This window comes from Struthio camelus, chromosome 8 (assembly GCF_040807025.1).
Source record: "Struthio camelus isolate bStrCam1 chromosome 8, bStrCam1.hap1, whole genome shotgun sequence".
Taxonomy (NCBI): Eukaryota; Metazoa; Chordata; class Aves; order Struthioniformes; family Struthionidae; genus Struthio; species Struthio camelus.
The window spans coordinates 21,765,210-21,791,272 of record NC_090949.1 but is presented as its reverse complement, the minus strand read 5'-3'; the positions used below and the strand labels follow the sequence as shown (position 1 = coordinate 21,791,272).

Sequence of the window (26,063 nt, the reverse complement as noted above, 5' to 3'; positions counted from 1 at the left end):
AAACTTGTTGTTCACTTGATGTGTTGAATTGTGAAACATATTTATTTACATAAGACTTCCTTCTTCAGGAAGTCAGTCCCTCTGCTATTTAAGGTTATAAATGAACTTCTACTACTTAGTTACTGTAGGCAACCCTTTCCTGTAAATATGGATGGTGTGCTCTGTGTGGGATATTTCAGTGTTGTGGCGTGTCAGCTTCAGCTCTTACACAGAGACGAGAAGCTGTTTCCCTGCCCTACCCCGACAGCTGCGGGGATACAGGCCGCCGATCCCGGCGCAAGCGCCTGAGCGCCTGTGTAGTTCTGTTAGCGTCAGGGCTCGCACGCAGTAGTCCTGTAGGAAGCAGTCGTGGAAAATGGATGCAGTTAAAGCAAGATTGGCAGAAATTTTGCATGTTGCTCTTTAACTGTAAACAGAATCTAAGAAAGCTATGTGTGTGAGCTTATCTAGTATTATTCTGATTCCTCATATGAAATACATGGAGGGGAAAAAAAAAAAAAAAAAGCAACGTGAGTTGCTTGTTTCTAGCCTTCCTTAAATGGAGTCCATGTAGTTGAGCAATCCCTGAAGATGCTTAGTTTGGAGCAGAAGAAAAAAAAACAGTTTAATAAAACATGGGTTACTTCTCAAGACAAAGGTATTCATGCATAAGTGTGTCTAGTACTGTGAGAGCCGCTGCCTGCTTGCAGAAAGTTTATCCGTGAACATGCAGGTCAGCTCCCTGCAGATTTTTGCTTACAGTTTCTGATAATCTAACCCTAAAACATACCCTCGGTGATAGTAATATGTTATCCTCTTTAGTCACCAAACTTTTACTTAAGAGGCAAGGTGGGGGCAGTAATACGGGGAAGAGAGTTCCTGCTAGCCTGTTAGCCAGGATCTCATAGTGCAGAGGGAGGGATGGCCTCACTAGAGCAGACCTGGAGAAGATTCAGGGAACGTTTTGCTTGCTATGTGTTATTGACTGTAAGAGAAAATTTGAGTATTTCTTATGTTTATATTTAGCTAGCAGAATTTGCCAACAGCCTTTACCCAAGAGTGTAGCTATAGCTACAAGGTATCTTATAGTAGTGCCCTAGAAAATTTTGTTCTTGGAACTCATTCTTAAAATTTATTCCTTTTTTTACATGGTTACCATGGAAATATATGCACTGCAGAAACAGAGGTGTTTGAAATTACAAAAGAAAATTTAAAACTGTAGGAGAATTGTGAAAACTGATACTTGTTATATTTCACACAGGAAGTCTTCAAGGCTATAGAATCTGTGGTAGTTGTGATGTTTTAGATTACTTGCTGGGTGAAATTCAGCTAGAGCTGTAGAGGCTGTTACTGCACAGATGAGGTTTAATTCCTAATTGCCCATAAAGTACATCAGCATATGATAACTGAGGATATTCTGTATGTAAATATTTCTTCACATAACCTTTTGTGTATGATGTAATTTTCTATATAGGGGGTGTTAAGTACTGCATTTGTAAGTAATTGTATTAAACTTAATTTATTTAAGCTAATAGAATTAACTGTTCTGATAGACTAATTGAAGATTAATAACTTAAATATGAATTATTGCACAGAAGCATTTTCAGTAGTCCAGTGCAGAACTTGCGTGGTCATGTGAAACAAGGCTAAGCGGGCACTGCTTCAAAAAAGGAGCAGTTCTCTCTGGCCCCGTATGTTTGCCTGTTTCCACCTCACAGTTGTCCTCTCCCTCACCCCAGGAGAAGCATTCATGTGATGAAATGAACTGGGAATTGATTTGGATTAAGACTAGTTTTCTTTTTCCTCTCTTGCCTTCTCTGCGTTAGTTCTTAATCTGGCTCAGTCTGACCTGGTTTGGCAATTAGCTACGAGGGCGCTTTTGCCCTTTCAAGGAAGGTCACGATACAGACACAGGAACTGTGTACAGACTGTGGAAGGACAGGACTGCTTTTTTTGGTAGCAGTTATTTATACCAGCCCATATTGAACATGGAACTGCAGCCTAACAAATCAAATTGCTTCTTCATGGACTTTTAAACCTCAAAGCATGTTGATTGTTGCAAGAAAGGAAGCAGATTTATGAATGCGTAGTATCTAGCAGTCTGCAATAATTCCCTTCAAAGCGCACTTCAAGGGCAGAAAAAAGGTACAAGAGAGACCCCTTTCCTAAAGCCAAAGGTTAATTTAAAATATTCCAGAACTAACTGCATGCCAGTTGTTAACTGGTGTTGTTGGAGACCAGGAAGGAAAAATCTACTGAAACCAAGCAGAGAAAAAAAGAGTGCTAATAATCCTCTAATTTGGAAGGGAGAATTAGGCAGGAAAAAGAGACGTGCCACCGTAAAGGACCAGAAGAACCAGAGGATCGGCATCAAAAAAAAATCTGCCTTTGGGTCACATTCCATGCTTTGGTGTACGTGTGAAGCTATTCTTTGTCTGCGTTATATGTGTCTCGTATATTATCAGTAAATTATGATTTGAATAATAAACCCTAACTGGTTCATCTTTTTCTTTTCTTTTTTTCTTAGCAGAGAGGAAGAGAGTCTCTTTATGTAACTGAAAAATGTAGCATTTCTGTGTGTGTCTTGGGGGAGGGTATCACTTTTTTTTTTTTTCCTCTTTTCTCTTTATATTCATGCATCAATTTTGATGAGGTTTGGTTTTGGATTCTTTTTTAGATTGAGAGGTTTTCTTATCTCACCTATATTTCTTTTTATAATCATCTATTTTTAAATTGAAATTCTTAATAGTGGAAAATAGTTGAAGCATATATGCATGTACATGAGTATGAGCAGGTACCACTGAGCAGAGCTCAGACAAGATTAACTGTATTTGAGAGTGAGTAATTTACTAATATACCTTGAATTAATTAATTTATTTATTTAGTGGAATTTCAGGGATTCATGTTAGTTGATTTTGGTCCTGTCTCCCTGCAGTGGTCTCCTAATATGTTTTACTTCTGGCATTAGCAGACTGCACTTTCTCTGTTTGAACTAGTGCTTTATGATTTAAGAAAATGAATAAAGGGAGGAGACTGAAAATTAGATTTGGAAGTCTAATTGATTTTATTATTTCCAGTAAAAATAAAAGAAGGAAGGAGAAAGTCAACCTGGCTGTAACAGTTGTGTGCAGTGGAGCATCTTCTGCTCAGAATGCAATAAAACAGATATTATCTCTGATAGCTGAAAACTCAGCTCCTGTTCAGGTTTGCCCAGATCTGTCTTGTCTCTTGTACAGTCTGTTGCTCTCTGGTCAGCCAAGTATAGAGGTGCATGTTAAGTAAGACTTCAGCTTTTTTTAATTTGCTGCTTAGAAATAATAGCCTGTAACACTGAGAAATAAAAATTAAAAAAAAATTCTCTGCAGAGCTCTTAACTACTGCTAATTTGCCCTTGTAGGATGGACAAAATGCTGTCTAGCTCAGAAGTTCAACATCATGGACAAGATTAAAATTTAGCCTGTCTTCCAGATTTTGAGTTCTAAAACACAAGCTGTTCACATCCATTACTATTATTGCCTGTTGAAAATGGATTCCTGTTTCTCTTTGAGGTTTTGAGGTTTTTTTGAACTTAAGGAAGACTCTTACCCACTGCAGCTGGTTAGGAGTTTGCTCTACTGCTACATCATCAATTTTTATAGTAATTAACTTTTAAACGGAAATATGAGATCAAAACCTTGCTCTTAAAGTCAAGAAGTTAACAGATCAGATATTGCTGTCGAGTTTATTGATCTAGCCTATCTGACTTTCCTGCTCTTAGAATAGAAACAGCACAAAATTATCAGGGGTCGATTTTTCACCACAGAGCCAGCCGATAAGTATGTTTCACTGCAGTGCTAAGAAAGCATCGTCCTGGCCTGTACCAGGCTTAATATTTCATTGCATTCCCCCCCCCACACACACACCCCATTTTCATTTTGTGGAAAACACGACAGCTTGTTCTTTTCAATGGTCTGTTGCGACGATTATATTTTTGTTTCTGTTTTAAAGTGTTTTCTAGCTAACTATGTTAACTGGAACTCACGCTACCTCTTGAGTGTACAGTAGTGTTTAATTCTTAGCTGTGTTCATTTTAAAATACTTAACAGAATTGAGAAATCTCATTGTTAATCATGTGATATTATTCCTGCTTATGAAATGTGCAAAAGAGAAATTGAAAGAAATGCATTGAAGAAAACAGGTGAATGGTGTAAGAATGGGACTTAGAGCTCTTGAGCCGCGTTCCTCTCGCTCGCCTCTGACATGTGGTAGAGTAACTACAGTGTTTGTGGAGACGTCTAAATACACCTAGATAATGTTTAAGGCTATAAATAGTAAGTGTTTTTATAAAATGAAATACGCAAATCTATTTACCAAATTCTCTTCATACATATAGACATTTTTTCCATTAAATGAAATTTAGAGATTTTAATTAAATAGCCCATTTAATCCCAGGTTTCGAGTGATTATATTACAGTTTTGGAACTGAAACTGAATTGTATTTTTACAAAAGGGCGTTTTAAATACCAAGCAGAGATTGGCATTTAGCACAGCAGATGGGGGTTTGTAGTGGTGCCCAGTGTTTAGTCTTAATCAGTTTAGTTCTTGCTTTTTTGCCATGAATCCTCTCCAAATACTCCCCGCACCCCACCCCCCTGGAGCAGTTTTGGATTTCTGCCTCTTGTGGGAGATGTGCACTGTGTTGGTTGTTCTCAGGAACATGGGAGATGGGAGAAAGGCAAAGTAATTCATGTTACCTATTCAGGGACGCTCCATCTGTGACCCCTTTCCCCTCTGCTGTAACTGCACCTCTGCAACTGTAAGGTCCTAACCCTGTAGCTTTCCAGCAGGTGTCCTGTGATTCACTCACACTGAAACAGTGTTTTAGGCTGGAGTACTCTCTGTAATAATCACATATACAATTTTGGGGTTTTTCTAATAATCCTGCTAACTTTTCAAGTAAAAGCTAACTCATAAAACAATTAAACAAAAATATTGGGTAGTTACATTATTAGATATCAAAACTACGTTTGCCACACATCTCCTCTTCAGAGGAAAGCAACATGTGTGATCACAAGCATGTGAATACTTTTAATACCTCCTTGCATGCTGGCATTACCTAGGAACCACAGGATCTGCAGGAAAGATTTAAGCTCTCAGCTTCCTCCTGTCAGAGAGGAAATGAGGAGCAGAGATCCCTCCAACCTGAAAGGGCTAGCTCTGAGGGGGTTTTTTTCTCTCTGGGGTGCTCTTTCAGAGCACCTTTTCATCACATTGTGGCCAGATGGGTTTAGTCACATGCAAAATGAGGTTTATTTGAGCAGGGGCTCTTGGCCATTAGTAGTCAAGAAACCGAGAGATAACTAATTCCATATGATTGAGGTGCAGTGAGCATTTCCAGCACTGTCCTGACCTGCAGTGGGTGGGCTAGGTAACTGAAGTGGCAACATGTTATTAAGTGCTTAACATATTTCTATCCTGCTCTCTACTGCCCTTAAAAATCCCTCTTAGTATGCTTTACTGCTTATCACCATTTTCCCTTTGAGTACAGATCTGCTTAGGCCAAGCCTTATGTCGTCTGTGATACCCAAGTGGGCATCTCGCATGCTCCTTGCCCAGCTGTGGGTGCACCTGTAGAATTTCTTTCTACCAGGCTTTTAACTGAAGCAGGCAGAAGTTAAACTACTTTAAGACTTTCAATGTTAACTCTTAAGCTGTTACCCCATGTCTTAAGACTTTTTCCTGAATCTCTTCAGATTTCCTACTATGTGCTTTGGGTGTTTGCATTTCATAAAACTTGCTTCTCTTGCTGGTGATTGGTCTTGCTGCCTGTGAGAAGTGAGGCCAGTGGTGTGTGTTTGTGCATTGCCAGTCTCTGGCACGTTCGCGTGGCCTCGGCGGCAGCAGCAGCTGGGATGCTTGCTGACCCCGCTGGTGGCCCTGCTTGTGCCAGGGGTGCTGCTGCTGCTCTGCCCTTCCTTGCCAACAGCTTGCTTTCTTGGGCCGCAGCTTTTCCTCCTTTAGTTTCAACCTCCTTCGCTCCAACTTCTACTGTATCAGTGCAACCAGGCTGAGCATGGTCTGTTTGTTGATCTTTGTGTGTGCTCCTTGCATCATCATCGTCACTTTGCTCAGCCATACGCGTGATTCTTCGTTCTTCAGTGCTTATGGGAATCTGTATATCAAAATTTGTTTCCTAATTGTTTTGTTTGTTTGTTTTTTAAGCCTTACTAACTTAAATCATGTATGTACAGCAAACAGAGTATCCAAGAATGCATTCCAGTTTGCATATGGTGACTTCACCTGGGCGTGTTAGACTTTCCCAAGGGACTTTGCCCTATTGTTGCATAACAGGACTGAAATTTGATTGTGAATTATTTTGAAGATTGCTTACCGTTTCTGAGCTATCCACCACATGCTATTCAATCTGTCACATGCTATCTGTGGAACAAAGTGATAAGCAGTTGGAAAATCACCTGGTTGCGGGTTTTATTGTGTTCCGGCATGGTGCGATGAAGATGGGTATAGTTTTGTTAGCAGTGATTTCATGGATATTTGTGTCTTAGAATAGATTAATCATTAAAGAGATGACTTAACCTCTCTTGAAGTTTTGTAAACTATGCTAATTTCTGTGATACATCATCTTTTTTTCATACTGAATTTAACTGCCTTTGTTTTTTCTTTTTTCATTTGGTACTTTCTGCTCAACTGTTCTGCGATTTAGCATGAGTCATTCTGTCTGTGTGGGAAAGGTCTGCTTTATTATGGAGTCCCTTCCTGAACGGGGAGGGGAAAGAAGGGAATGTATTTGTTTTCTCTATGTGTTTGTTGTGGAAATGCATAAAACTTTTTTTTCTTTCTTTCTTTCTTTCTTTCTTTCTTCTCTTCATCATCTCATCTGTGTGGGTGAATGTTCCTGCAAACCTTTGGGGAACCTATAGAGACCTTTGGTACGCTCATTCTTTCATTAGAGCCCAAAGTCACAGATGCTAGCAACAGTTTAAAGACCAGAAGAACAAAGAGAAGTCACATCATAACAGTGTTCAGTGGCTAAAAATGTGCACTTGAGGAAAACTTCTAAGTCGTCTTTTAATGCTGCTTTGGATCATGACAGTAATGCTAGTGACCGCTATCAACCAGTTAGCCTAAATTGTTATCTGTGTCCAAAAACTAGATATAAAACGTGTTCTCCTATAGCAAGAGCTGATGCTTTTGAAAATTATATCCAAATTTCCAAACGTCTATTCTGTTTCAGATTCAAAGTCCCATTTTCAGAAATGACTTAAGTGCACAGTTGCCTAAATTCTCTTGGAAACGGCCTGCTGACTGGTGCAGGGCTGTAGAAGCCAAGGGGACTTCTGAAAATGAGAGGCAGGCTTCTCGGACATTTACGGGGGGGTGGGGAGGGGGGGGTTGACCCCTTTTGCATTAAGGATGCAATGTCATTCCTGTAACACACATCACAGAATATTAAATACTTTTTAGAGATGTAGATTTTAGAAGTGACAAGATATGCCTTGGGGTAGATTTATTTTGAAAATACACATTCAGTGCCACTTTCCAAGAAAAGAGAACAAAAGTGAAGTAGAATAAGGTAAAAGTCCTATGTGAAGGAGAGCTTGTGGCTTCTTGATGTTATAGAATTTTTTTTTTCCTCATGCTTCAACAATTTGAATACTTCCAGCTGGATTGCAGTTTTTTCATAAACAGCATTCTTCATCGCCTAGTCAGAACAGAGACAGAGATGATTACATGTAAATGCTGTAGTATATTTGCAATTAGATTTCAGTGCAAAAGATGTGAGAATTTAAAATATTTGTTCATTTGAACAATGGAAGTTGCATGAGGGGTATTTAAGACGAAAAATATGCTCTAATAACGTGATTATTCTTTGTATACTCAGGAAAAAAAAGAAAGAAACAAACAAAGATTATTTCATATTTTCGTTGTGCTCTACAGTATTAAAGCAAAGTTAATGCTCTTTTCTAAGCTGCAGCTGCTTAAGTTTGAAGGCCCAGCTTTTCATGAGTCTTAATGATCATCTTAACTTTTTTCTTGTCATTAAGATAATGTTCATGTTACTTTGACAGGAATTAATTTTTTTTAAAAAAAAGCTTTATCGTAGTCACGATCTCTGTCCCTCTAGTGGAAGAGGGGCCATCAGTCATTACTCTGGCCATTCTTAGCTTCCCTTTTTGAAGAAGGAAATTATTTCATGCCACAGGAAATCCTACTCTTTTCTCAAATGAGAATCATTAAAAGTCATTAAATGAGGAACCCCTATAATTTAAAATCAATAGAAGTATTCTTAGTCTATGTATCCCTAGGTTAAAGGTAATAAATATGTTCCTCATCTCTGATATTGTTTCTTTCTCGTAAACTAAAATTGCTGACTGGATATCATATTTTGAACACTTCTCCAGCCTTTAGGTCTGCCATAAGTTCTGAGGACTTCTCTGAAACTGCCCTTGTATTGAGGCTGCTCCATCAGAGCCCATGACAGTGGGAGCCATGAAGCTCCCTTGAGTATTTTACTACAGTTGAGCGCCTCGTCCCCTAGCGCAGTGCGTGAAACACAGCAAAGCAAAAAAAAAAATTCCTGACTAGAGCCTACTCCTGGGCTTCGGCTGTTTCCAGCGCTGCTGGAACCATACCAGTAGTAGGGCCGGGACACAAGAATTTTCGAAAAGTCCCCTGCGTAGGTAGGAGTAGAGTAGTCTCTGAGAAGAGAAGCACTAAAGCATTCTGATTCATGAGATGGTTGTTTACAACCGGTCATAAATTTAATTTTTATGAGCATTAGAAGCTAAAATACAGTTACTAAAATGTTTATTTCTACACTTTGCCCAGAATAGTCCTAGCATATTTCTGAGTATTTTTAGAAATTGCTTATGGTGGAATATCATAGTACAGAGTATCAAACATTATTAATGTTATGTTATGTGAAATGATTCAGAGAACACGTAACTGGTATGATATTTTATTCTCGATTCTGTGACTTTTTCGGAATTGTGGCAATGCCTGAAACCCTTTCATTTATGACTGTGCCTTAAGTAATTTTCACTGATCTGCCTGATAATTGATATTCAGAAAAATAGAACATCTGAAAGATTATCTGAATAAAATATATTGGTGCACATTTTAAACAGCCAGAAATTTGCTGCTATTTCATTACTATAATCTCAATGCAAATTTAATATAAAAAGTATTTGTTCTTTGACTCTGGGCAAATCTAGTGTGCAGTGTTGTAGCTCTGTGTTTTGTCTTTGCTTGCAGTAATGCTGTGCATATGTTACTTGAGCTTGCAAACAGCCTTTAAATGAAGGTGATGGTTGAAAAAAAGCAATGAGAATGACATGCTTAGTCTTTTATAAGAAAATGTAACTTCTAATTGAAAAAAAGTCTACCTTTGTGGCATGGTGATTTATAAATGTCAAATGCTTGGGTTTTTTTCCCAGTCCATTTAAGAAAGTTATACATCACCCTAAAGCCTGCTTGCATGTACAGTATTGTGAGTTATTACAGCTGAAGTAGTTTAATTTGTGTAGAATGACATAGTTACTTAGAGATTACCTCAAGACGTTGTAGAAGTTTTAGAGATGTTGGGGCTCACTTTCATGAAGAATGAAGTTGATGAAGTTTACATAATCTGTTAAAGAAGCATCTCCATCTCATCCATGCTGAAGTACATTAATAAGAATGTGTTTTTTTTTGTGTGTGTATTTTCAGTGAAAGAGTTCCTAGCCAAAGCCAAAGAAGATTTTTTAAGAAAATGGGAAAGCCCCCCTCAGGTATAAACCATTTAAACATTCAGTGTTTTTCTCTGTTGCATTTTTTTGATAATGTATTGTCAGTCTGTAATGAGCGAGGCAGGAAGCTAAGTTAACTTTAATGCAATTTTCAAGGGAGTTTACGTTTTGAATGTCTGTTTTGTCACTGAAGTTATGATCAGCAAAGATTTGTATATCTTCTCCAGATTTGAACCTAAGCTGGTGAAATGATCATACTGAACAATAGCTTTCTTATACTGAAAATGATGTTTAGAATCAGCCTGACAAAGTGCAAAATTTATTGACGTGTTTCATGGCTGACTCTTTATCATATTAGTCTTTGGCAAGCGTGTAATTTACCTTGTGAACAATTTCCCCTATAGTACTAAGGAGGAGTCTACTGCATAGGATGTGGGGGCAGGTTAAGACCTTTATTAGAGGGAAATATTTTAAAATTTGAACTTTTTTTAAATCAGCATTTGAAACGCTATAGTAATGAATGCCTGGGAAAATTTACTTAATGATGTGATCTCTAGACAACTCGCACACGTTTGTCTCAAGAACTTGGTTCAAGGGTTTTGTTGGCTCTGCTATTCTTATTTGTGGTTATTTATCTGTGTGTTAAACTCATGAGCTGTTTACAGCTAAATTCTTCTTACCAAGGATGAATCATCTTTATTGATGAGTTACAGTAATGTTGATACAGTTCTGTTAAGTCCTTTTCTGTTTTAATCGGTACAATATCAAATCTCTTACCAAAATTTGATCGTCAGTATACTAATACTGCAGTTGACCCTAGTTTGTCATCTGTGATAAATGCACTTTCACCCAACCCTCCTCCTGTAAATGATTTCATTGCATGTAGTTGAAATGGTCTTTGGGTACTAGCTTATAAATAATATCATTATGTCCTTGTACATATAGAATACTGCTGGCCTAGATGATTTTGAGAGGCAAAAAACTCTTGGAACAGGATCATTCGGGAGAGTTATGTTGGTGAAACATAAATCCACAGAACAGTATTATGCTATGAAGATACTGGACAAACAGAAGGTTGGTGTAATTTATAGTGTTTTTTCTGGTGCAAGTGGTAGTTTTAGAAGCAGAATGCATAGAGTTTGCATCTGTGATCTGACAAAAAATGTTACATCACTTTCAGGTTTATTTATGCTGCCACAGTGAACCTTTTCCGCTTTCTACTTAGCGTTTGAGTTGCTTTGATTTTATGTTATGTTGTATTTTCCTCCTCATTGCTAAGCGTTTTAATTCATTTCCTTTTTTTTTTTTTTTTTTTTTAATTCAACAAACAAACTGACTGCTTCTGTGGGGCAGGAGCTGTTGAGCTTAGATGATCAGGAAAAAGGCTTTATGGGTCCATGCATATGTGTGTTATTGCTACTTTTGATTGCTGAGAAAACAGTCCTCAAGAGTCCGCTGCGGCCACAAGAAAGCACTGTCAAATAGAATATGTTGACTCATCTAGGATGATTTTGCCTGCCGTTGTTGCTTTGCCGCACTTCGCACACACTAGAATGGATACATATAGGAATATAAGACCAAAGCAAATAAATTAGAGGAAGCATAATCTCATAATCTTAAAAAGCAGCAAAACTTCTCAAGTTGAATATTAACTTATTAACTACATATTTATAAGTTTGATGCAGACAAAGGTCTGGTAACTGTGGCTAAACTGTATGTTGCATTTATTGTCCTTTTGCTTACTGCGCTTGGATGATAGTCAAATTTTAAACAATTGGCTTTTTTTTTTTTTTTGGCCAGCATATGCAGTTATGCAGGTTGCGTACAGTTCTTACCACAACCAGTAGCAGTAATGACAGGTTAAAGAGGTTTTGTTGAGTAGTGTCCAAGGCATTTGTAAAATGTTATCAATTAAATTCTTTGTTTATCTTTCATAAGATATGAAAGCCTACATATTCTTATATATCTTTCATAAGATATGAAAGCCTACATATTCTTATATTTCATATAAGATATGAAAGCCTATTGGCCTACATATTCTTTAGAAAAAGCAACATTTAATACTATAGTAAAAAAAAAAAAAAATCTTATTTTACACTGTTACCCTGTAGCTCAAGAATTTTGAAAGACTTTGGATCAAAAGGTCTCAACACTTTCGTTTGAACTGTAATTTAACAAATGCTGATCGCTTGAATCATTTCTCTTCCATTCTCGATCCCTTGGAGTATTATTTTTTTCTATGCATAATTATGTAACGTTCCTGTTGCATCTATAGTGATTGTTTAGACAGAGTAACTCTAAAAAGGAATTGAGGGTATCTTTCTCTCTCCCTCAGTGTGAGTTAACAGCTGTATAAAAAGAGGAAAGGCAACATCATGTCACCACAGCAATGCACGTATTTTGGAAGATCTCAGAGTGAACAGCTGTCGTACAGTAGATATTTGCTATATTAAAAATTGAAATGCTGTAGTTTGAATCTGTATTGTTACTCCACTCCAAATTTTTCTTTGAAAGTTTATTACTGCATTACTTAAACTTCATCAAATGACACTGCTTAAGTTTTAAATAAAATAGAATTTTGGAATAAGTGCATTGTTCAGCAATTTACTTATGTGTCTAGTTTATAATGGTTTTGACAAGTTTTTCAGAAGTGCGTTATTTAGAACTCGGCGTCTGAGGTCCTCAACACAAGAACTTTTCTTACTTTATAAGGCACAACAGACTTTTGCTTCTGTATAACAAAATAAATTAAAAATCATATTAAGAAAATATCAATTTGGCAAATTGGGCTTTAATCAGAAAATGTCAAAATGAAAGTTACAGCACTGCCTTAATTTAAACTTTTACATTTTGATTCTTGAGTCCCATTATATAGTGGGACTATGGCAGCAGCATAATCAAACCAGTTTCCTGAGTGGCGGTTCCAGTATTCCTTAAATATGACTCTTTTGCAACTCTGTCTCATTTGCTGACCATTCTGTACAAGCAATGATTTGGTATCATGGACCTTAAATAGTGCATTATATAATTAGACTCCTTTATAAGTGTTAAACAAAAAGCCAAAATAAACTTATTTATTCAGTATCAGTTCTGGCATTTTGACTGTGATAAGCTTATTTTTTGCAGCTTTACCTTTGTGCTATGGCAATGTTTTCTAACCCTTATTTTTAAAGGAGAAAATATCAACTTAACTTAAAAAGAAATCCCAGCGTAGTACAACTCCAAGACCGACAGCCCAGGCTGTTTACACCTGCGTCGCCTGTCTTTATCGCAGCAGCGTGGCTGATCGAGTCCTGGCGGAAGCTGGATCGTGAAGCAAGAAGCGATGAATGTCCCACTGCCAAATCTCATTTTTAAAGTTTTTCTTCTTTGAACCCTTTTTCAGGAATGGCTGAGTCCTTGTCATTGCAGCAATTTAGGAGATTATGTTTTTCTTCAGAAAACTGCCATAAAAATAGCCAGATTTAAAATATGGCCTATTTGTTACATAAAGTTAATTAAACCCGTTGCTACAAGCTCAGTCTAAAATAAATGGGAAAGCTGTAGCAATAGTATTATCTGGTGAAACAGAAATTCACTTTTTTTTTTTTTTTTTTTTTAACTATTGCAGTGGATTTTCTGTAAAAGGTGTTTGGGGTTTAAGACGTTGCATCCAGACATCAATCTTATGTTAGAAAATGAGATATGCTTGCAGGCTAATCAGATGTCCAAAGTGTGTGTGTGTTTAAATTATGCCTTGCAAGCACTTGAAATTTCGACTCAACTTGGCTGACATATTTATATCTATATATGTATATATTATAGATGTATTCCTGTATTGAATTCAATTAATTGATCAGTAAATAGGTTACAGTGTAGAGGGAACATGTTTCTACAATTTGGATATGATAGAAAACATGGAGATATCTGAAATTAAGACAACGTGAAGAACCGCGCGTAATGTTTTCATTTCCATTTTACTTGACACGAGAGAAAGTGTACCTTATTTTTAAACAATGTAAGCAGTAGTGTATTTGGTGTCTGTTCCGTTTCTGAAGGATGTCTGTGCGTGCCAGTTGGCAGGTTGGTTTTCCTTTGGTGCCTGGGTTAGGACTTAGCTCTGAGGCACCTGCAGGCCTCTTGCTGTGCACGTCTTCGGCGTCAGCCGCTGACTCCCCAGCGCTTGGGTCCTGCCGCAGGGAGTTCAGTGCGCGGCAGACAGGGCCTGCGTCCCCAAAGGAGACTCTCCACAGCTCGGCGTTATTCAGCCGCTTTTGAAGTAGGAAGCGCTCTTGCAAAAGAGCTTTATCACAATGTTTGCCTGTCTGCTGGTTCTCAGTGCGTTTTAACTAAGAGCCTGGAGCGGGGAAAAAACCGTCTCTTTAGCCTAACTAGCACGTCCTTGGGATTTTTGGAAATAGCCCAGATTTACTTGAGCGTTCGTTCTTCTCTCCCTCCTTATTTTTGGAGTTGCTGTGTTGCTGTTCTGTTTTATCCTACAAGACTATAGAGAAGGTCCAGCTGCTTTTTTATAAACAAGAAAAAAATCTTAGTGCTGCTTTATTGGAGGAGCGTTTGCTTTCTCTTTTTAATTGAGAGCTATTCTTTGGGCTTTATTTCCTGATCAAATACACAGCTATATTTTCTTTCAAAAGAGTCTACCAGTTTCAGCAATTACATTCCCTGGAGAATTCACTAGTTGATGATCGTAAAGGAAGGGTCTGTCTAGAATCACCTTAAAATAAGATATTAAGTCTGAATGTAAAATGAATGGGCCAGTTCTATGTCCCTTTCTTTTCCAATCTTATCCTCAGTTCATCAGGATATGATAAAATAAAAATAGCATATGTGGATATAGCCGGCAGCTCTGTGTGTAGGGTTGCTATTCCTTCATTTATCTACCTTCATTTAGCATATCTGTAACATAATGCTGCTTGGTGAGTTTCATTACGTAATTGCTTTTGGAAAGAAAACATTGTTAACAAAAGCTCAGACGTATATAGGTACTACCTTTTTGTCCCTAAAAGATAGTTTAATTTTAAACACAGGTTGGCATATCTTGCAAATCTGTTATTTATAGCCATTAGATTTGATTTCCAGATATCAAAAAAGTTACTTGTTTTGACCAGCCTTGTAGATTTTCTTACCTCTTATGTAAAAAATATATATAAAAAATGTAACTAAGCTTAGGTCTCATGCCATTCTTAAGGTAAGATATAGATAAATTGGGTGATAGGGATTAAGTAAGTTGGAAAAAAAAAAATTGATTACGTGGTGCTGGGGTCTAGGACAAACCAAATTTCTATTACTGAGGAAGAGCAGTGATCACAGTTCTGTTACTTGCCTTTGGTAGCTTAACATTGTAATAAATACCAAGCAGAAGGTATAATTCCTTTTTTAAGTTCTTTGCTGAAAGGTTTGGCGTATTTGGCATAAAGCAGAAAAGGGAAACCCATTGAAAGGTTTGGCAGAAGTAGCTACTGTTTATAGGAATGGAAATTTCTATTTAGTCTTCTCCTTACTAATGTGTGAGCTTTGTAAAATAAGTCAATTTACTCCTACTGTTCCCACGTAGAAAATTCCTAATTAAATGTCTGACACTGTTTTCTGTGTTCTTAGCAAAGGGCCCGAATATTGAATCAGTCTTCTTGCACTGTCATCTTGCTGCAGAAGCATTTCCTTTAGGAAAGCAAGTAGCTCTTAAGAACATGTGCAGAAATGTTTTCCTTCCTGATTCTTATACTTTGTGTGGTGAAAAAAAACTATTTCTAGAGTCACCTGCAAACCATAGTCCATGAGTACTACTCTTAAGAATGTTATTAAACTTTTTAATCTTTTCCCAGTGCTGTTATTGTAGTAATAAACCTAAAGTTTTTTAGCTGTCTCTGAAATTAGGAGTTTGCTTTCAAGTAATTGAATTGCATTGAAAAATGTAATAAAACTTATAAAATGTCATAGTTAAAGTGAAGAAGTGTGTTTTCTTTTCCTAGGTTGTCAAACTGAAGCAAATAGAACACACACTGAATGAAAAGAGAATATTACAAGCAGTGAACTTTCCTTTCCTTGTAAGACTGGAGTATTCTTTTAAGGTAATCACTGTTTTGAAGGTGGTAGTTTGAGTTTCAGGGAGGTGCCTACTCAAATTTTTGGCGTTAATACCTTAACTTTACAGTACAGTAATTTCACAGAAATTGAGCAAGAATTCAATCAATAAGATATCTAATGTCCTTTAGAAATGGTTAGTGCAAAATTAATTTTTCCTATCCATTATGGGTTATATAAAAATATTTTATCCTTTGTGTTTCATCTGGAAACCATTATGACATATCTCTAAAAATTCACACTTTGGGATGCATCTGTAAACTCTCTCTGAAGGGCACTGTGAATTTATAACCACTGAGGACAATAACATCTTAAGCTGCCATAGCTAAATCCAGAGTTCATGAGTCAGTTATTCCTTGTAGCCTTCTGGAGGATCCCGTGACTGTACTCCCCTGTAGTCCTCACCTGGAGCAGCGATGGATGACAAATCTTGTGCAGAAAGTTACTGACACCAGGTTTTTTTCTCTGCTGGAGGTTACTTTGCACAGCAAAGCTAGCAGGGGGGAACACACATTCACACTCTCTCTGCTTTAATAAACTCACATGTCTTAGCTTAAGATACTGGTAAAGACGGCTGTAGATTAAGGTACAAGAGTTTGCACTGAGACAGCTGAGGGGCTGGCACACGTTCTCCTCCACTGATTATGCTGGTAACTTCAAATGGGTGAAATTCCACTGGAGTTTGGTAACATTTTATATTGGCACAACAAGATTCATCAGAACTCACAGCTCGCTGCCCCCATGAGATTTAGTTTAGGTGCCTTATTTTAGACAGCGTACCCTTATGTGACTGCGTGAATGTTGTCGTTGTTGGCTTTATCTCACGTTGGGGGGGGGGGGAACAAATCCCAAAGTGCATTTCAACTGGATAAATTTTAATTCCTACACATGCAGCTCAATTTTGAAGCATACCGTAGAGATTTTAAAGACTAAAGGGAACATCTGATAAATTAATTTTATTAGCTTGATGATTTGATTGCATTATAAATTCTTCCTCTTCAGGTTATTATTTACTAATTTTTTTTAAACTACTGATGCCACTTAGCTGTTTAAATTCGGTGCCCTTGAGTGGGTGTGCCTTCATGTGCGTATATGCATACGTGTGGGTGTGAGCGTGTGCTCGCCCACTTGGATCAGTTATGGGGCAGATCTCGGGAATAGCTGGCCTCTCTGCTACACCTTAGAACGACTGCTGAAATCTGTGTGCCACAACTTTTTTGGGAACTGGTTGAGATACATCAATTGTCATGAATCTTCATGAAAGATCCTGCGTGTACACGCATGCACCCACACCCACCGGTTCACTAGATGCTAATCAGAAGGATATCTTCAAAACAAAACCTAAAATCTCAAAGATTTACCTTGTTTGGGTAGGAAATTGGTTGTTGTACAGCAGAGAGCTTTTAGGCAGCATTCTGTCTTTGAGAGAAAGCAAAGGAGGTACTTTACGAATATATGGAGAGGAAAATTTGTAATTGTTCTACAGATATTTGTGAGAGATTTACACGAGGCAAGTCTCAATGACAATCTTAACCACAAATGGAGGAACTTAGAGATTTGCTTCTAATTATTCAGATTTCTTCAGGTTAGGTTATTCCTTTTGTCAAGTCGGGTGCGCCCGCGCTTTTTCAAGAATTTCTGCTTGTGTTGCTTTACATTTGTTAAGGTAGTTGGATGCCTAAAATCTTTTTCTTTTTCTTTAATAAAGCATACTGTGCTTGGAAGTTGTTTCAAAGAGATTATAGAACGTTTAATATATCGTGTGTATTTACTTGCTTCCTTAGGACAATTCTAATTTATACATGGTAATGGAGTATGTCCCTGGTGGTGAAATGTTCTCACATCTAAGAAGAATCGGAAGGTTCAGGTAAAAGTCTTAAAGAAATTATTCCTTTAAAAAGGCCTCGTGTTGCTAATTTGTGAGAGGAAAGTGTTTCATAAAACCGATTACTGTTAAAGAAAAAAATCTAATGAGGTAAGTGCTTTTAATTTTGCCCTTTCTCAGTGGACTAAAATAATCAGGCAGTAGAAAACTTGTAACTGCTTTTATTACTCTTCAGTCAGTTAAGGCAAGCTTTCATGAGCTATGCAAGATATAATCTAGGAATTTATATGCGTAGTCACTGAAATTGATCGCAGTTTCTAAAATTAAAAATTAAAGTGTAAGTTTTATGTTGTGGAATGCACTCATCTTGATTTGCACATGCAATTTAAAATGAAAAGCTTAAGAAACTAGACCTAGAAAATAAATATCTTAATTATAAAATGCTTGCTATTTGCTTTTTTCCTGTTACACAGTAAAGGAAACCGTTAAAAGATATTTAAATAGTCTGTCCCTGACAATCATGCGGTTAGCTCACTATCTTAGTATAGCGTGGGGATGCTTAATATTGTTTTACTTCTTTGCAGTGAACCACACGCACGATTTTATGCAGCTCAGATAGTGCTAACATTTGAGTACCTCCATTCATTAGACCTCATCTACAGAGATCTAAAGCCTGAAAATCTTTTAATTGATCAGCAAGGATACATCCAGGTACGGTATTCTTCCTATGTTTAGAGAGGGGAGCCTTGTCTTGGGTTGTAGGCTAGATAATTCTAGCCAATGTGTGTAAAATAAAAGGTCTGTTGAAGCTGGTTGGCATGTTAGCCTATATTCAGGGAGCATTAAAATGCCCAATGACTTGTTAACAGTTGAAACTCTTGGATTGAATGTTCTCTGACTAAAATTAATGTGTAGGGTGGAGTGGAGATGTCTGCGTTTGAGCGAGTTGTCAAGATTTCCCTCATGGTCTGCGGAGAGAAGCAGGCATCTGTGTGGCTCTGTCCACTGACCTACTTTTGCACATCAGCCCAGGAATGAGATGAAAGGTGCCCTAGGTAGCCTAGGATGACCAGCTTAGATGTTGACACCTGCAGTATAGTACCTAACTTCAGTCAAATGAATCCCACGCTTGGAGAGTGCTAACCTTCTTGAAAGATCTGAAGTAAGAGCTGAGTTGAGCAGAAAAAGGAGGTTTTCCTGTGCACAGAGCCCAAGTATTACATGAGCAAAATTATTCCAGACAGTAGTCACAGATAGAAAAGCCAGGCAACAAAAAGCACAGGCAAGCATTGCCAATGTAGCTGTGAGAAAAAGCTAAGGAAGGAAGCCTTTGGAGCAGGGTACTGGATCTCTGATCAAAGGGACTGCTTTCACTTTTTTTAACTTAATCAAACATTTTTTAATTTAAAAAACTTTTGTTTGGGGAAACAAAAGTTTGTGTGCATTCTTGATAGATGCACAGAAGCATAGTGAAGAGAAACCTGTGGCAGATCAACTTGGTTTGAAAGAAACAACCTGCAAGTCCTCAAATATAGATAGATGTATTCAACCCATACAGCGCAACTGTCAGAATCAAATCGCAAGACATTATAATCTCAAGAAGACTCCCATAAGGCACCATTTGCATATGCCTTTAGTAATGTTAGCTTTACAGTCCTTCAAACAATGGCAAGGGAAATTACTATTTAGGCAACTTTGAGTCACCCACCCTATAATTGAAATTTTAAAAACAAAAAATCTCATTGCTTTTTATCCACTCATGACCTGAAAGCATTAATAGAACTAGAAATGATTAAAAACAGTTTGCAGTTGGGATAAGAAAAAGGATTGTTTACAAGTGATATGCTTTCAGTAAGTTTTCCATGTAACGTATTTGTCAAAAGGTTATATATTAATAATCTCACGCTGATTTTCTTGAAATGGAAAAAAACAGCTTCTAGATTAACGTGTGTGATCTTTTGACTGGCAACCCATCCTGTTTTGGGGGGTAGAGAGCTGTTGAAGCTGTGCCATATTTACTTACTTGAAATTCCCAGTCATCTTCCATGTGACGAAATACCATTTGGTAAAGTTAGTGAGGCATTTGTCTTTCCTTTTTGCAGTTCTTTGCTTTTTAAAGTAGTTTTTAATGAGTAGTGCTTGAGGGATTTGTGTATGTGGTGAGCAAGTGACTTCATGCTGAGCTCAGTTATGAATAGTTAAAAGTTGGGGGGGAGGATTTTTTTTTTTCCTGTTTCCACGATACATTCTCTGAAGGTAGTTAATTGGCAAGGTGCTGAGTATCTTGTACTCATGCTGAAAACCAGAAAACTTGTTTTGAAGTACTTAAATATTAATGTCTGTATAGACATATCTACTATATTCAGTGGTGTTCTGATGGTTCGCTGGTTGCTTTTTTACACGGATTTGCACTGTACCTGGTGCTAGTTTGTCTACACAGTTGTTCAGGACTCAGGAGGTGAGATCCAGCTGTCCAAATTCAGATGCCTTCAATGTAGTGTCTGTATTGTCTGTATTAGAATTATTTATCTAAATTCTCTATATTACCAGTGGAGAAAAACATGTGATTCCAGGGCATGATTCATTTTTTCCTAGTATAAATAACTAAGAACAGATGAATCACATTCTAGAAGTGTCTAATTCTTTCAGTTGACTAGGAGAGTCTGGATTAGGAGATTAGAAATGTAGACATTTACAATATGGATGTCTAAAATCAGGTGAAGTGAATTCGACCCTTGGTGATGGGATATTTTTTCCCTTTTTAAATACTCTGGCTTGCAGCCTTGTTCACTCTTTTTGCATTTACTTGCATCTAAATTCAGCAGGCAGCTAGTGTTATGCAATGGCACCATGCCTTATGCGCTCCTTACCAGAGGTATGCAGTGGTCCCCTTTTCCTCGTCTATTGGAAAGAAGTGAAAGTGCAGGAAACCTCAAAGGTGAGATGTTGCTGATGAAACACTTCTGTCATCGTTACTAAACTGGACGGTCAAGCGGGATGTTTGCTAAGCTAAAAAGAAGTATATGGCAATCATTTACAAGAAAGCGGAGTACCAAGACTGGACTTTTTGTAATCACGTGTGCACAATACCTGCCCATATTATGAGATGCTGGACCGGCTTTTGTCTAAGGCTCCTGAAGGACATTTTGAAGGGACTCTGAAGGCAATGCAGATGACTTAAGACTAACAGTGAATCTAGGAGTGAAAGTGTGTCCGGAGATTAGATTTCTTCCTTATGCAAGACGCAGCAAATAAAGGAGGACCAAGAACTCCCTGCGACGGGCCTGGAAACCCAGTTCTCCTGCCTGATGCCTGGATTTGCATCTTTTAAATCCTGTGTTCAGTCAGCCAGTAGCACTGTGGAGGATGTTGGTAAGCATCTTTTGGCATGTGTGTATATGATATGTATGTAGCTGATATTAAAAGTATGGTAAGCTCATATTAGAGGTATGATGAAGACCAGCTATTTGTTTTTTTGTTTTTTTCCCCCCAGGTTCATACTGGATTCTGCTTAGTAGTTTGTCTGGATCCTGCACCTCTCTGAATATGCTCAAAATCTCAACTATAAGAGACAGCATCTAAGAACTGCAGTGCAGCAAATGACTTATTTTGTTTTACATCATCTTCTCATGGCACCTCCTCATCTTCCTTTTAGTTCCTGTGTTTATGTGATCAAAACGACAAGCAGGAAGGCGGTATACAGCAACAAGCACTCTGCAATACCTTGTACTCTTTATACAGTAGAAGCCCTTCTTCCTTCACTGTGTCCTACCTTTTACCTTGCCAGAATCCAACAGAAAACTTTATAATAAAAATGTTTATTGAGAGGAGTGGAAAGGATTAATATTTTATTATTTCTAACTGTAAAATAAAATTGCATTCAGAACAAAATAACACTGTACGAAGACTAGAAATAGATTTTGTTAATGCGTTTGGGGAGCACTGTGAATATGAAGTTATGAATAACCTCTGGCAGGATTGTTGATCCTTGGTAGTATGCAACAATGTGTCTTTGTGATGGTGGGCAAACCACTTAGGGTAATAGGTCCAGCAGTCAAACTTCCCACCTGAGGTTGCTTAGCTGCCACTACTAAACAGAGGAGGACTTCTGTGTTCCTGTGTTGATGCTGTTGATACTAACAGCTCCAGTTAGCTTTCTTGTTGAAGCTCCATACGTTTTTCTCTCTGAATTTTGAAGCCATTTCTGTCCGTCCCATGTGTGCAGTGCACTCTTCTCACGTGGACTGATAGGTGTTCATAAATACAGAAATGATTCAGTGTTGACTGAAGCAGGTCTATATCGTGAGCCTGTCGCCCTCTCCGTTTAGTTGCAGGCATGATTACTGCCATTTCTATGAAAATTGCAATGAAAGCTGGCTTGGCTGTTTCGAGTTTGGCTTGTTTAACTGTGATTGCGTGACGTAAGTGCATCAGAGCCATCAGCACAGGTTACCGCGTAATTAGTAGTAATTATTGTTGTGGTACAGTGTGCTTTCTTAGTGAATGGTTTGAAAATGATACCAAGAAGAAAACGAAAGAAATGGATCCTGAAAGAAGCGTAGACTTCATAGCTTGAACCCAATCCCAGAATTTCACTTGTATCCTGCTGGTTTCCATATGTGTTATGCAATATGGTAAGGGAAAAATCCTACAGAGGATGATGAGGTAGTATGCAAAGTTTGAGAACTTTCTCCAGAAAACATGACGAGTGGAATGAAGAATTTATAATGGGCAAGAACTTGCCATTTGTGAATAAAATTACTGCTTAATTTGACAGGACGCGTTGCATTAGTTCATAACATTTCCCTGGGAGATATCCCCACTCCTCAGATAAACAAGCTGGACTGGCGATGCTGTCAAAGATGCTCAGAATGAGAAGTTACTGGAAGACCTCTCTTCTGTTGTCTAATTCCCACAGTAATTTTCCATATAACCTTTATACACTTATGCAATAAAAATTTCCAAATTTACAAGACTCACTGGTATCTTGACCTTTTTTGTGATCTGTTTGTCAGCTAAAGGAGAGGATAAATATCTTGTTCACGTTTGCATTCTTTAAGCTTTCAGCAATATAAACAGTCAGTGAAAACTATAAGAAAAAATGATTAATGTAATTACAGTACATCGATACGGCTAATAAGTCATAGTTCCCACTGATTTTTGAATTAGAGTAGCTTGTGTGACGTAGGGAATGCCTATTTTGCACTATTTGGTTTTGTATTAGTTTTTATCGTGAGAAACATTCTAACAAATTTCATCTGAATTCCAATATCAGAAAAGCTGGCTACATAAGATGCACCTAACTATATGTTACCATACAATCTGAGAGACAAGTTGTTTCTCTGTATAAAATTGCTTTCTTTATATATTTTTTTTTTCCTTTTCTTCTGATGCCAGGTCACAGACTTCGGCTTTGCAAAAAGAGTAAAAGGAAGAACTTGGACGTTATGTGGAACTCCAGAATACTTGGCACCTGAAATAATTCTCAGCAAGGTATTTTTTCAGTTTTATGAATGATAATTGCCTCTTTGTTTAGGCCATGCATTTGATACAGTTAAAAATTATCAGCAAATCATTAAACTCTGAGGCATAAACAATTGCTGATAATTCTGAAAATGAAATCTTGACTAATCAGCTTTCACTGAAGTATACTAAATGGAATTGATGCAAGTATCTTCTAGTATACCGAAAATGACCCCGTAGCAGGGGTTTTTGTGCAACAATACAGAACTCTATGTATGCTTGCCAGTAGCTTGTGAAGGAAAACAGGCTTTAAAGAAACTGTAGTTAGGTTATTTAATTAGCCTCCTTATCGTAACAGCAGGTCTGAGTGGTTACATTCTGAAGTGGTAACAGATAGAACAGAGCTCCAGAGATAGCAAGAGCTGTATATTGGATGAATCAGAAGTAATTAGATAATTAATTGCAAGAGTTTTATAGCACTTTGCATGAAATTGAATATGAAAAAGTACTGATTTTGAGCATAAAGTACATGCAGTTTAAGCTTACGCTTGCGCTAACACGTTTGAACATAAAAGAAATCTTACTGTAATAGAGCTTTTCAATTGCAGCTCTTCATGTTTTGCAAAGGAAAAATATCTCTACAGTTTATGGAACTACTTCTGATATCATGTTAATTTGTGCATTTAATGTATAGTTTAATTAAATGCCCTTTGCAGTTCTTTAAAAGTAAATAGAAAGTACCTTTATTTCGGGAGAAAATGTTGACTGTTTGCAGCTTTTGGGGTAGAATTTTCTTTGGCTCTATACAGCTAAAGCAATAGAAGAAAAAACTGCAATGCTTCTACTACCATTTTTCCGTAGTACTTTTTTTCAGAAAAGACTGAATTTTAACCCTTAGAAAGTTGTACTTACATGTGTATAATTGCTGGAGGAGTTTATTTCTTTGTTTTTTCCCCTCCTTTTTCACTATTAAATAAGATTTACCTAATGACTTTATGCTCAAGGCTTTTAAAGATCATGTCATAAATGATCAACAGCAGCTAATTAACTAAATTTTTAATTATCACGTAGATAACTAGTTTACCAAAAGTGAAAACTTTAATGTACTGATATATGAGTAATGTATTAAAAAGATGACAGTATGCAGTATAGGAAGTATTCTTATATTTAATTACTTTTCTTTAAGCTTTGGAAAAAGTTTTAATATCTCTGTAACAAGACTATTTGGAAAGAGTTGTGCTGATCTGTCACGTTGTCACACCTGTGTAATTGCGGTGCTGAAACTCAGCACAGGAATATGCACAAAATGTTTCAGGTTCACCAGTGAGTTAAGTTTTAAGTATATAAGTTGCTGGCATTTGAGAACTTTAGTTTGTTTTGAACTAGACAGCAAGCTCTATATTAAAGAGGCAAGAATTTATTTGCTTTCTTTGTATTTTAGAGATATATTGGAAGTCTTGCACTATGCTAAAAATGATTCTAACAGTAGTATTTCTCATTTTTATCCCAGGGTTACAACAAGGCAGTAGATTGGTGGGCATTAGGAGTGTTAATTTATGAAATGGCAGCTGGATATCCCCCGTTCTTTGCAGATCAGCCCATTCAGATTTATGAGAAGATTGTGTCTGGCAAGGTGAGTGAAGGCGCCGTACGATTCTGAAAATACAATTGTTTTGTTTCTCATTGTCTTTGCAGAACCTGATTTTTGTGTGGAGTTGATGCAGAATTAACTAGTTACTAGATACTTAGCAATTTGGACAAAACGTGGGAAAAGTTCCTAACGTATGTTACTTCAGTACAGACATTGTTACTGTAATAATAAATTGATGCTTTAAAAATCTGAACATTTGCTACCTTTACTGTTCCCTTCCTTCACATTTAAAATGCAAGTTATTAGTTTTACAGACATTGTGAAATTATATCATTTTACACTTGGATAAAAATGTTTCAACAACTATTAACTTCTATTTATGTGTATGTTTAACTTGCCTGGTTATTCTCTTTATTGAAACATTTTTGCAGCTTTTGAGAAGCTCTGAAGAGTTTCCATGATTCACAGTAGATTTCTTTAATTCTGCAACAGCAAAGTCCTGTAGTTCCAGATAGGTCTAATGTTCTGTCCAGCTTTCGCTGTTATATAAAATCGTTAAAAATATTTTTTTCCAGTTATTCCCTCTTATTCCTCATGACAGTCTCTTAATGTGCTAAAACATGATAGTGTGGTGATTCTGTTTCTCCTGCTAGCCCGTGTTTCTTTTTGTTTCTTTCTGCTCACTTGATTTGTTGCAGTTCTCTTCCTTGCTCCTGCAAACGTCTGTGCCTTGCCACAGTGTTTTTGTAGCCCTAATCAAGGGTAGTGCCTTAGCGGGCACTGTGGTACAATGCAAGGCATTTCCTTTATTAGACCTTAATTAAATGAAGAAGGTCTTGTTGGCTTGTGTGCTGACAAATCCTCTTTTATAGGTAGGCATAGTTGCTGCAGTTCCTTGAATGAACTAAGATGTATCGGCAGAAGTACCTTTTCTGTAAATCAGTAGTGATGTGCAAAAATAGAACTATGACAGCAAAAAACAAAAAATTAAACGGAATTCAGGCCCAAATAGCTTCCTAAGGCTCATTTTTAATTCATATCTGTTTGTATCTCCTTGTTGTTGTAATAAGGGGGGATGCATATATTTCCATGAAATGTGTTTTCTTAAATGAGAGTTATTTTAAGATGTAAAAAGGGGGAAACTAAACATGGGTTAATTCATGAGGAACTCTTTTTTTTTTTTTTTTTTTTTTTGAAATTGCACCAAATACCAAAAACGAACGTGTTATATGAGCATGATATAATGAGAAGAAAATTTAAGTGTTAGCTACATAAGGGAATTACTACTCAGTTAGGCTGGAATGTGAATTTGCACTGCAGGAAGTGCTTTCTGGAAATCCCTCTTGTCAAACGCTCCTTTCAAAAGGAGTAAAATAGTTTCTTTTAGGGAACTCCCGGA

The 26,063-nt window shown here is 37.3% G+C and overlaps 1 protein-coding gene and 1 long non-coding RNA gene across 5 annotated transcripts in view; both read left to right on the top strand.

Moving 5' to 3' along the window:
* PRKACB (protein kinase cAMP-activated catalytic subunit beta) overlaps positions 1–26,063 on the top strand; it is an 83,269-nt gene that overhangs the window by 46,741 nt on the left and 10,465 nt on the right. For all 4 annotated transcript variants that reach the window (XM_068952673.1, XM_009673234.2, XM_068952671.1 and 1 more), the window contains 7 exons: positions 9,685–9,746; positions 10,650–10,778; positions 15,674–15,772; positions 17,570–17,652; positions 18,195–18,321; positions 23,008–23,103; positions 24,584–24,706. In XM_068952673.1, the coding sequence (XP_068808774.1) occupies positions 9,685–9,746; positions 10,650–10,778; positions 15,674–15,772; positions 17,570–17,652; positions 18,195–18,321; positions 23,008–23,103; positions 24,584–24,706 (719 nt within the window). The remainder of the gene's footprint in view (positions 1–9,684; positions 9,747–10,649; positions 10,779–15,673; positions 15,773–17,569; positions 17,653–18,194; positions 18,322–23,007; positions 23,104–24,583; positions 24,707–26,063) is intronic.
* Positions 18,328–21,435, top strand: LOC138068039 (uncharacterized). The gene is made up of 2 exons (XR_011142577.1): positions 18,328–20,982; positions 21,104–21,435. It is a non-coding gene; the product is annotated as an uncharacterized lncRNA (long non-coding RNA).